This window comes from Brienomyrus brachyistius, chromosome 17 (genome assembly GCF_023856365.1).
Source record: "Brienomyrus brachyistius isolate T26 chromosome 17, BBRACH_0.4, whole genome shotgun sequence".
Classification (NCBI taxonomy): domain Eukaryota; kingdom Metazoa; phylum Chordata; class Actinopteri; order Osteoglossiformes; family Mormyridae; genus Brienomyrus; species Brienomyrus brachyistius.
This window is the reverse complement of record NC_064549.1, coordinates 15,910,861-15,921,301: the sequence shown is the minus strand read 5'-3', so window position 1 is coordinate 15,921,301 and position 10,441 is coordinate 15,910,861. Positions and strand designations below refer to the sequence as shown.

Genomic DNA, 10,441 nt, shown 5'->3' with positions numbered 1-10,441 from the left:
GTGACACCCTGGCACACGCTTCCACTTTACCCTGACCTGCAGAATTGTCGTAACGTGGAAATGGGTTGCGTTGTGAGAAAAAGTCGATAAATTTTCCTCATGGACCTGGATTGTGAGTCTCAATAAATTGAAATTCAATTGTGAGAACTGAAATTGAATTTGGAGAAGTGAATTTGTAAATACAGAGTGGCACATGTTCCAGGTAGGATAAATGCAGCTTCAAGTTATTGGAATCAGATTCATTATTCAGATTCAGTTTTTTAATGCAACAACTGCAGATTAAAACATACATTATTCATATTCAGTTTCTAGTGGCACAAATATCAGCCCATACCTAATACCCTAAAAGGACAATAGCTGTTTCTTTAATAGAAAGAAATATATTTCAATGGGTAAAGTAATAAACATTACTAATATTAAAAAATATATAAATATACGAAGTGGCATATTTGCTTACAATCACATTTTAAATTTAAGTACCCTAAGTTTAATAGTTTCATACACGTTGGATGAAAATGAATTCAGCTAATTCTGAAACAATCACATTTATGTTGCAAAAAGTGCCAGATTAAGCTTTATAAAAATAAGAATAACTATAAGGATGAATGGATTGACTCCAAATTTGGTGTATGAACAGTTTGAACTGTCCTCTATCAATTGCCAAATTTCAAAAAAAGTTACCAATCAGTTCTATGGGTGCCATAGACTCCCATGACAGAAAGTATAATAGTAATAATAGTGAAATATATCAACGGTTGTAATAGGTGCCTATCACCTATGGTGCTTTGCCCCTAACTATGCATTCCTAAAATTAAGCACTGCTGAACTGAGCGCAGGTAATGTGATTTGTGCAGATGCTGTACAAAATAAAAACAGTTTTTATAGACTAATCACACTGTAAAGAACACACAAGAAAATTTGATACTCACTGCTTAAGTACATACATATACACACATATAGTATAAAACTGTTTACATTCAGATGTTCATGTTTCATAGATTTGCATGTAACCAACTAACCCAAGGTTCCCCAATTCAGGTCCAGAAAGCCCAAAATCCAATAGAGTTTGCAGATTTCCATATTCAAACACAGCTACTAAACCTGATAATTAGCTGATTAAGATGTGTTTCATCAAGGAAATCTGCATAGTATGTTGGATTCTGGCCTTCTAGGACCAGGGCTGAGAAACCCTAAACTAACCCATCTCATTGAAACTAAAACAACAAAAACAAACTACTCCAACACAGTGAACAGAATGAATCTCCGAATGGGGAAATTTTAGAGTAATGTCGAATGTCTATCTGATGTGGCTTCTTGAACTCTGTGCTTATTTCTTCTGATAATTTTTTTTATAAAATCCTTGATCTCAGCAGTGTTCAGAGAATACACAATGGGGTTTAACATGGCAGGAATGGCATAGGAGAGTGATATATTAATTATCCTTGCATTGCGGTGGACAGAGCCGGCCATTGCAGCTATGTAAATACCCAATATTGGAAAATAATATACAGACACTAATATTAGGTGGGAAAAGCAGGTCTTTAAGGCTTTCCAGTGTCCTTCCCATGATGCAATTTTAAACAATGATAGCAAAATACATGCATAAGATAAACCAATCACAATTAAGGGTAAAAATAAATATAAGATCATGTACACTATTCCTAATATATTATTTGGTAGATTGTCATTGCAGGCCAGTCTGTATAGCGGCCCATGGTCACAGAAGTAGCTATCAATAATTGTGGATTTACAGAAAGACAGTCTGGTGATCAAAGCAACGGCAAGACACAAAAGCATAAAATTAATTCCCCATGCCACAGTGAGAATAATGCCCATTGAAGTGTTTGTGACAATGCTGTGGTATCTCAGTGGGAAGCAAATTGCAACAAACCTGTCATATGCTAGAAGCAGAAGTGTGAATGACTGCATGGAGTTAAAGAAGAATACAAAAAACATGTTAGTCAAGCAGGCCTCATAGGTTATTTGCTGTATATTTAACAGACAGACGTTAATCACATTCGGAAAAATAGCTGTGCTCTCACCCAAGTCAGCTACTGCTAAGTTAAAAATAGCCATATATTTTGGGATGTGAAGAGAACGGTCTACATAAATAATGAGTGTGACAAAAGTGTTCGCCAGGACAGTGATTATATAGATGCAACATAAGAAAATAAAGTAGTATTTTGCATGTGGAATGTTAGAAAAACCAGTGATGAAAAAAATCTGAGGATGAATAAGAGAGTTTTGAGTTGAGTTTTGGTGAATTATGTCAGACATCTTTTGTCAGGGTTGTTGTTCTTTCTCTTCTTTGACCTGCAGAATTAAAAGTATAAAAAGTATAAAATTTTTCAAAGTTTTTCATTTTCAAATATCCAACATTTACCATTCATAAGCTACAAGTATAATATAAAACACACAGTCCCTACAGCTTTATTGAAAACATTGTATTAGAAATATTGTTCACCATGCTGTACTAATACAATGTAATGATTCCTTTAAGAATCCTGCTTTTAAAAATGTTTTTAAATCATCCAGTATGATACAATTAGAACAATTTCTTAAACAAGACTGATTCGTAATTCAGCAATATATTGACTGCATAATATTGATTTTGTAATAGTGAATAAGTTTGGTTTTTCCAAAAAAGTTACAGTATTTACACAAACATTATGTTGATACTTCAGCACAAATGTAAAATATAACTGAATTCCATATTATTTATATAAATGAATTAAGTTAAAATGATTGAAACTTGCATAAAATTGCATAAAGCATAATCTTCTGTTCTGTGTTAGTACTTAGATATTTTATATATTATGGTGTGTTCTTTAAGTTGGAAATTTATATATATGAATGTTTCCCAGCATTACTGAGTTTCTGATACCTGAGCTTCTATGACCCAACTTCAAGTGCGCTCTGCTGAGAATGGAGTCCTGGAAGAAAGCATTTCAAACAAACATTAATGTTATATACCCTGTATAATGAAGTTGACATGCAGTTATTTTTAAAATCCAGTGATACTTCCATACTGCAGAGTTAAATAATTTTATATAGGCATGCAAGATACACACTAATCTCATTTAGGGTGAAGATGGAAAGATCTCTATAATAGAAAATGTGACTCTCATCCTTTCAGTCCAGGCAGACAGAGAACCTATGAATTCTTTCTGCTTATAAATCCTCTTCTGTGTTGTTCCATGACCACCTACTGTAGTCACCTGACAAGTCTCTGGGGCCAGACACCGTCAGATGTGCTCAAAAGATTCTCATATGCTTTGTAAAGCTGAGTTTAATATTGTTACTGTTTTCCCTGCACAGTTAACGCCTGGAATGAATGATATCATCATATAAACAGTAACATAATGCCATGACCCTCAGGTTATTATTATTATTGTTGTTGTCACAGTAGATCCTTGGAACTCAATTGCCTCTTAACTTGACGAACCTGGACATTGAACGGGTCTGTTAAATTTTTTTTGACATGTACATTGACCGAAATCTTGAAACTCGACCGTTCCTGCTGAAACTTATATGGGTCGAGACACATTCAACTCTACCAAATTGGACCTCGAACTGGTTGGTTGAGAAAAATCAAAAACTCAGAACACAACAAAACAGACCTGTTAAATCTTGTATAGATTGATGGGGTGAAACAAAGGCAAAAGTGTCTTCTGGGATGCTGACGCTTATGAATCGCTCTCAGTCTTGTGGTACCACTCGACTGAGCTTGATGTGCAAAATCTGTATTCCTGTGTTTGGTGTGAATTTTTTGTGCTTTATCGACAGTTCAGAACAGTTCAGAAAGTGAGCAGTGATAGCAGCAAACCAAAAGGGGGACCAGCATTCACACAACAAGGGAGGCCAGCATTCACACAACAAGGGAGGCCAGCATTCATACAACAAGGGAGGCCAGCATTCCAGCTTTTAAGGCCCTGAGATTTAGGGACCTACGGACAACAGAATGTACCTCAAGGATAGGGGCCCCCCAACCTCCTTTACATCCTTGCTCTACAAACCACAGACTCACCCAAGGAAGAAATATTAAGGCAGACTGTTTGTCCTAAAGAAAGCACTCCTTTAAGTTTGGCCCATGTATACCCTGTATATGTGTTTACTTATTATGGCTAGTCTCAATATCCATATAAGTTATGTTTGTCTGTGTCCTCAGACAATCATAGTGTTCTGTGTGCCACCCTTATAACTGTGTTTGCACAGGGTATCACCAATCCTTCTCACTTGAACCATTCATTTTCTGAAACCACTAAATCCCAACTAAATCCCAGGAACAATGGGTGCAGCTGGAAACCAACAATGGCCAGTGACAACAGGGCCAATTTAGACACACCGATCAACCTATCCTGCATGCTGGACTGTGGGAGGAAACCGGACCCTCTGGCGAAAATCCATGCAAACACAGGGGAGAGCATATGAACTCCACACAGAAAGGACTGTACAGCAATGCAACACAGATATATATTTTCAGTAAAAAAAGATTGACACCAGGAAAAGCTTTCTAATAGAGCCAAATAAATCTGCACGATTGCGATATTGGTTGGTGTGAGCATTTTTATAAATCAGTGTTGGCTTTAGAGACATCAAACCATTTCCAGTCATTTCCATATGTTAGTTGTCACAAACGTCCCATTTGGATCTGTGAAATGAGTAGAAATGCACATTGTAACTGAAATAAGTTTGAACAATTTTTAGCAAGTTTGAGGTTAAACCTCAGTTAAAACAGGTCTGCAGCAGGATAAACTTAAAAGGTACAGCGTCCCATAGTGGCAATTAGGTTACATCCGAATGACACAGAAGCTGAATTTAGAACAAATCACAGGTGAAATCTATGAGGGCACGGAGATGGAGTTTAAGAGACCATGATCTTGTTCCAAACAACAAAGGTTAGGGTTAGGGTTAAGACAGTTAAGATGATGGAAGAGGGTTAATGGTTTAAGTTCAATATATATAAATTTAAATATATATATATATATATATATATATATATATATATATGTACTGTATATATATGTACTGTATATATATATATATATATATATAAAAATCTGCTCAGATGTGAGGTGTTTTATTCACATCCTCTATGCAATAGCACACATCACAGCTTAGATGAGATGATGCAAAAACAAAGCTAAGATAATAATTGCATTTTTGTTATTTTTTCATTTGATTATCAATAGAGAGGAAAATCAAGCAGGCAATCAAGACCAGCCCCTCCTGAGATGAGTAACGTTGAGGTCCTGCATCCACCATCTTATGATGATAATGACAATCATACTTGTTAGTAAACAACTAGGCATGGATCTAAAGATGAGTATGTAATACCTGTGTCAAATCAAGATGCAGGTCTTGATTTGCATATGAATAGATTATTTAATAAGATGAATCGGATTAACAATGACTAGAGTATAGAAAAAGTGCTCCTGCTCTGTTACAACAGGTCCCACATCCACCAGGCTTGAGACAGTTTAGCTCACAATGCTCACTATTTGCTCGAGGCAGATATAGGGCACAAGCAGAGTGGTTTATATCATTTCTAAGATGCTACAGAAATAACTTTCTCACAGATAGAACTTTCCCTTAAGCTCAGGCCTGGCATAGCACCTGGCCTGCAACACAGCATCTCCTCAGACCCACAGGAAGGGGAAGACGGTTAGTTAAAACCGGGAAGAAAAGTGGCCCATTATTCCTCAGGGCCACAGCTACAGGACAGCAGAAGAAGACACTACTGGGAAAGGCCTCTAGGACCACAACAGTGATGCATGCAAGCTGTGCTAATTTCTAGGCCTTCACAATGCTCATTAACAATTAGTATCCAGAAAGTAAAAGTTTATAAATTATCCCAGTTTACTAATATTAACCTACCATTAGTTTATCTGTCAGAGTTCTTACTTTTCTAACACATAAAATTTTGGTTGTAGTGCAAAAGAGAAATAGGTGGAATATAAATATGTAAATGGGAGGCACGGTGGTCCAGTGGCCCAGTGGTCGGCGCTGCGGCCTCACAGCCAGAAGGTCCTTGTATAAATCCCGAGGTTGAGATTAGGTCCTTTCTGTGTGGAGTTTGCACGCTCTCCCTGTGCTTGCGCGGGTTTCCACAGGGGGCTCTGGTTTCCTCCCACAGTCCAAAAGCATGCAGGGTAGGTTGATTGGCGAGTCTAAATTGGCCCTGTGATTCTGTGTGTGCGCCCTGTGGAGTGTTGGCATTTGCCCAGGGTTGGTTCCTACCTGCACCCATTGTTCCCAGGATAGGCTCCCCATGCCCCCCCAGTTGGGCTTAATTGGTTATGGTGATGGATAAATATGTAAACATAAAACATACACTACCAGTCGAAAGTTTTTGCCCATCTCAGGTTTTTACCACTTTTCCATTTATTTCATAAAACATATTCTTGTTAAGCATTCGAAAGTAAACAACTATAAATGAAAAAAGTCAAACAAAACAAGTTTACTTCACAATATGGAAAGAGAATATAACAGTGCATCTCTGACATCCTATTAACTGGTTGTGTGGTGATGGCATAATCAAATTCTAGGCTGTCCTTTCAATGCACTCGTTAAGTGCTTCATCCCAGAGCAGTATTTAATGTCCCTTGTAGAAAGAATGCTTAGAATTTTCCCTGCTGTTATAACTGCTAAAGGAGGTTACTTTGATAAAGTGACATTTTCGTGATAATAAATAGTACTCAAAAAAATGAACATACTGTAAATTTATTGGATAGCAAACAATATCGAGTGTATTTCTAGTAAATTTTAAGTCAGTATGTAACTGTAGAAAATCTCTGTGTGCAAACACTTTTGATTGGTAAGTTATTTTTCTACCACAGTGTATAAATTACACTTTCAGACATGGACATTAAAACACACACAAAAGAATATAAGTAACCATATAATTGGTGGGGAAACATTCTGCAAATTGCCGTCAACACTGAGATAAAATCCTGCAGGCGCCCATGAGTTACACAATTATATAATAAATATGGGCGGTAGTGCAATGTCTTGTTATAGGGAAACTGTTTTTCATTCTTCAACCATTAGCGTTCAACATACTAATGGCCATGTTTTGTGCATGCAAATGAGTTGCTATTGGTAGAAACTAAAAGCACACCTTCTCCTCTAGAGTCCTCTTACTACTCTGCCTTAGATGCTTAATGAACCCCATAAGGAAATTGTGCCCTGCTCATCCTGAAAATGAGTCAGTCACCAGAAAACATGCAGCAAGTAAACAGCTGGCAGAGCAGAAAGCTTTGAGGAGTTTGCCCTCTATACTGTAGCTGTGACTTCCTGTCATGGACCATTTAAGTCAGAATTGATTCTTGGCCTTAGTTGCTCTCCAAAGGTTCAGCAAGCAAGTTGGTTGTCACCAGTTCATTGTCACTGATCTCAAATGTTCTTGTTGCACAATCATAATGAGCTGTGCCATTATGCATATTGTTAGCTATTTTGCTAATTGCATTCTACAGTTGTTATTCACAGACTTTAACGGTACCTGTTATAGTTTAAGTTTTATACTTAGCATCTAATAAATTTGCATTTAGTCACATGATTTAATGATGTAAGAAAAGTAAATATAATGGAGCAGGAAGGAAAGCTCAAAGGTCATATTCTATGCTGCAATTTACTATATGTCATCGTTATGAAAATTAGGTGTTTAAGTTATATGGAATAAATGTAGTCATGTCATCATGATACGATTGGAAGCTCCCAGCATATCAACTTCATATATGCATATGGAGAATCTAAATAGGATTTTCCCTTTTTAATAATTACGCATGTAAGAACTCATTAGTGAAAAAAACACTATCCACGGGACTGAGAAACACTGTGCTGAACAGATTTGTTTTAGTTACGCATGTTGTTTTTGCACAGTAATCCACCAATTAACATCTAGCACTCAACAGTACCAATTTTCAGAGATGATTAGGTATCTATTTTTTGGCTCCAAAGATGATTTTGTCCATAATGAGGCCTACCTGGTACACTGTGTGTTATTTCCCTTATTATTTGCTAACTTTAATTATACCCAGACGGTTGCTTTTTCCCATCTCCTCCCTGTTAAAAACGGGCATTTTCACCATCATTGTCACATAGCTGTTGGCCAACCTGGAAGACTGGAGCCAAGAGTTCACCGGTAAGTACAGAATCTAGTTTAACAATTGTGCCTGGTAAAATAGAAAAATATACTGCATTTTTAACTTTTAAACCAACTGACAAATGAAAGCAGAGAAGATTGTTGGACTAGAGTAAAATATTTTTATGTACATGCTAAAATTGTTAACATTATTATTATTAGTCCATTAATAATTATTAAAATTATTAGATATGAAAAACACAACAACTATTATAACTGGTTGTGGGTATATTAAATAAAGCAAAACAAACCTCTTTCAAAGTAATTTTTTTCTACTATCTTGTTAATCTTATAATTTACATTAAACATTAAAGCAGCAGGACACATAATTGTTATTCACTGTATTTCTGTCTTATTTTATTTAGGATTACAACTTTAAATGAATTCATCGCTGGTTTCCTACAATGGCACAGGTGCTTCAGACAGTGGCTTTTATATCATTACATTCCAGACTTTACAGAACAAAAACTACTTGATTTTTGCTCTGTCAATCATTTTCTTTATTACACTCATGGTTAATCTCGTCCTGTTGGCTTTTGTGTACTCAAACCCGAGCTTGCACAATGCAAAGTATGTTGCGGTGTGCAACCTAGCGGTGGTCGATATCTCCCTTAGCAGTGTTATCATACCTCAAATGGTGCCAGTCTTTGTGCTAAACCTGAGCTACGTGTCATTTGAGTTGTGCTTTTCTCAGATGTTTTTCCTGCATTTCTTTGCTGACATGGAATCTTTTTCTTTGGCTGTTTTGGCATATGATCGCCTAGTTGCTATATGCCTCCCTCTACGATATCCAGTTATAAACACCATTCAAAGAATGTGCCTCATTCTGGCTGGTGTATGGTTTCTGGTTTTTCTCCTGGAAATTTATCCTGTGAGTCTGGCCTCTAGATTGTCCTACTGTGCTTCCAGGGTTGTGCGTAGCTGTTGCTGTGAGCATGGGCCTGTATACATACTGGCCTGCGGTGACATTTCATATAATAAGAGACTAGCAACAGCAAAGTCGATGGTCGTTCTACTGTGTCCTCTGGCTTTCATCATCATCACCTACCTTATAGTGGTCATCACAGTGCTGAAGATTGCTTCTGTGGAACAGTGCTGGAAAGCCTTCAACACCTGCTTCACACACTTGCTCCTGGTTCTGACTTATTACCTGCCTGTGATTCTAGCATATCTGTTAGGAAGTGTGCGTTTGATGTTGACTCCAGATCTGCTGACTGCAATTATAACTGTGACCTCCACTTTGCCTCCCATGCTGAACCCCATCATTTACAGCCTCAAGACAGAAGAACTGAGGGTAATAATAATAAAGGTGCTTGGATGGAAAAAGGTGGCCCCTGAATTAAGCAATAAACATTCAACAATCAACTAAAACTGTTCTATGTTTTAATTTCATTGATTAAAACTGGACATTTATTTTTTAGGAATTTACTTCCATTATTCATTATTCTGTTACGTATTATTGCAAATGTGTGTAATTTACCATGTTTTTGTACCCTATTAATTAATTTCTAATTTATTAATTTTGTTTACCCCGTTCATTTTTTGTGAAAATAATTGTATACTTATTGCATGTAAATGTACTATAAAAATATGTATATATTGGAAAATAAAAAGTGTATGTAATTTGTGACAAATAGAAAGTACCAGAAAATGGAGTTTTTAAATTTTCTTTTTGATCAAGGTGTTTTTGGTAATTAACGAAGTGCACTCTAACAATAACCTGACTCAAATTAAACAGGCAGTACTCAGAGAACCAGTAAAATCAGATATCAAATATTTAGATTAAATATAAGAAAATTTAAAATAAGCATATATATAACATAAATAGGGGCGGCATGGTGGTGCCCTGGTGTGCATGTGTGAGTGAATGCTCTGTGAGTGTGCCCTGCCGATGGGCTGGCCCCCCATCCTGGGTTGTTCCCTGCCTCGTGCCCATTGCTTCCGGAATAGGCTCCGGACCCCCCGCGACCCAGTAGGAAAAAGCGGTTTGGAAAATGGATGGATGGATAACATAAATATTAATAGAAAGAGATAGTGTTGAAGGAATTCACAGGAGTATTTATTATATTCTATAGCAAAATCCATTGATGCTCAAGTACTTCATATAACACTGAATACTTTTTGCATATTATCTACACACATCCTTCTATATCCTTTACATCATCTCTAGATTACTTGTGATACCTAATACATTGTAAATTCTGTGTAAATAGATGTTTTTAGGGAAGAATGACAAGAAAAAGTATGTACAGTACAATCATTGTACTATATCTTCACCGTAGAGCTTGACGCATGGAA

The 10,441-nt window shown here is 36.7% G+C and overlaps 2 protein-coding genes across 3 annotated transcripts; one reads left to right on the top strand and one right to left on the bottom strand.

Moving 5' to 3' along the window:
* Positions 1–729: 729 nt before the first annotated feature.
* LOC125712022 (olfactory receptor 1-like) lies at positions 730–3,147 on the bottom strand. 2 transcript variants are annotated; one of them, XM_048981615.1, is made up of 3 exons: positions 3,072–3,147; positions 2,885–2,933; positions 730–2,313 (listed from the first exon to the last, which is right to left on the bottom strand). In XM_048981615.1, the coding sequence occupies exon 3, from the start codon at positions 2,275–2,277 to the stop codon at positions 1,279–1,281; it is 999 nt and encodes a 332-aa protein (XP_048837572.1). In that variant the 5' UTR covers positions 2,278–2,313; positions 2,885–2,933; positions 3,072–3,147; the 3' UTR covers positions 730–1,278. The 2 variants fall into 2 exon arrangements, with proteins under 2 accessions (XP_048837572.1, XP_048837573.1); XM_048981616.1 differs by lacking the exon at positions 3,072–3,147 and having other exon boundaries at positions 2,885–3,031.
* Positions 3,148–8,056: 4,909 nt separating this feature from the next.
* On the top strand, positions 8,057–9,876 carry or40a1 (odorant receptor, family 40, subfamily A, member 1). The gene is made up of 2 exons (XM_048981624.1): positions 8,057–8,143; positions 8,509–9,876. The coding sequence occupies exon 2, from the start codon at positions 8,523–8,525 to the stop codon at positions 9,510–9,512; it is 990 nt and encodes a 329-aa protein (XP_048837581.1). The 5' UTR covers positions 8,057–8,143; positions 8,509–8,522; the 3' UTR covers positions 9,513–9,876.
* Positions 9,877–10,441: the final 565 nt, after the last annotated feature.

Excerpts from the sequence above, each read along its gene's own strand:
- LOC125712022 (XM_048981615.1), bottom strand. The coding sequence starts at position 2,277 with ATGTCTGACATAATTCACCAAAACTCAACTCAAAACTCTCTTATTCAT.
- or40a1 (XM_048981624.1), top strand. The coding sequence starts at position 8,523 with ATGAATTCATCGCTGGTTTCCTACAATGGCACAGGTGCTTCAGACAGT.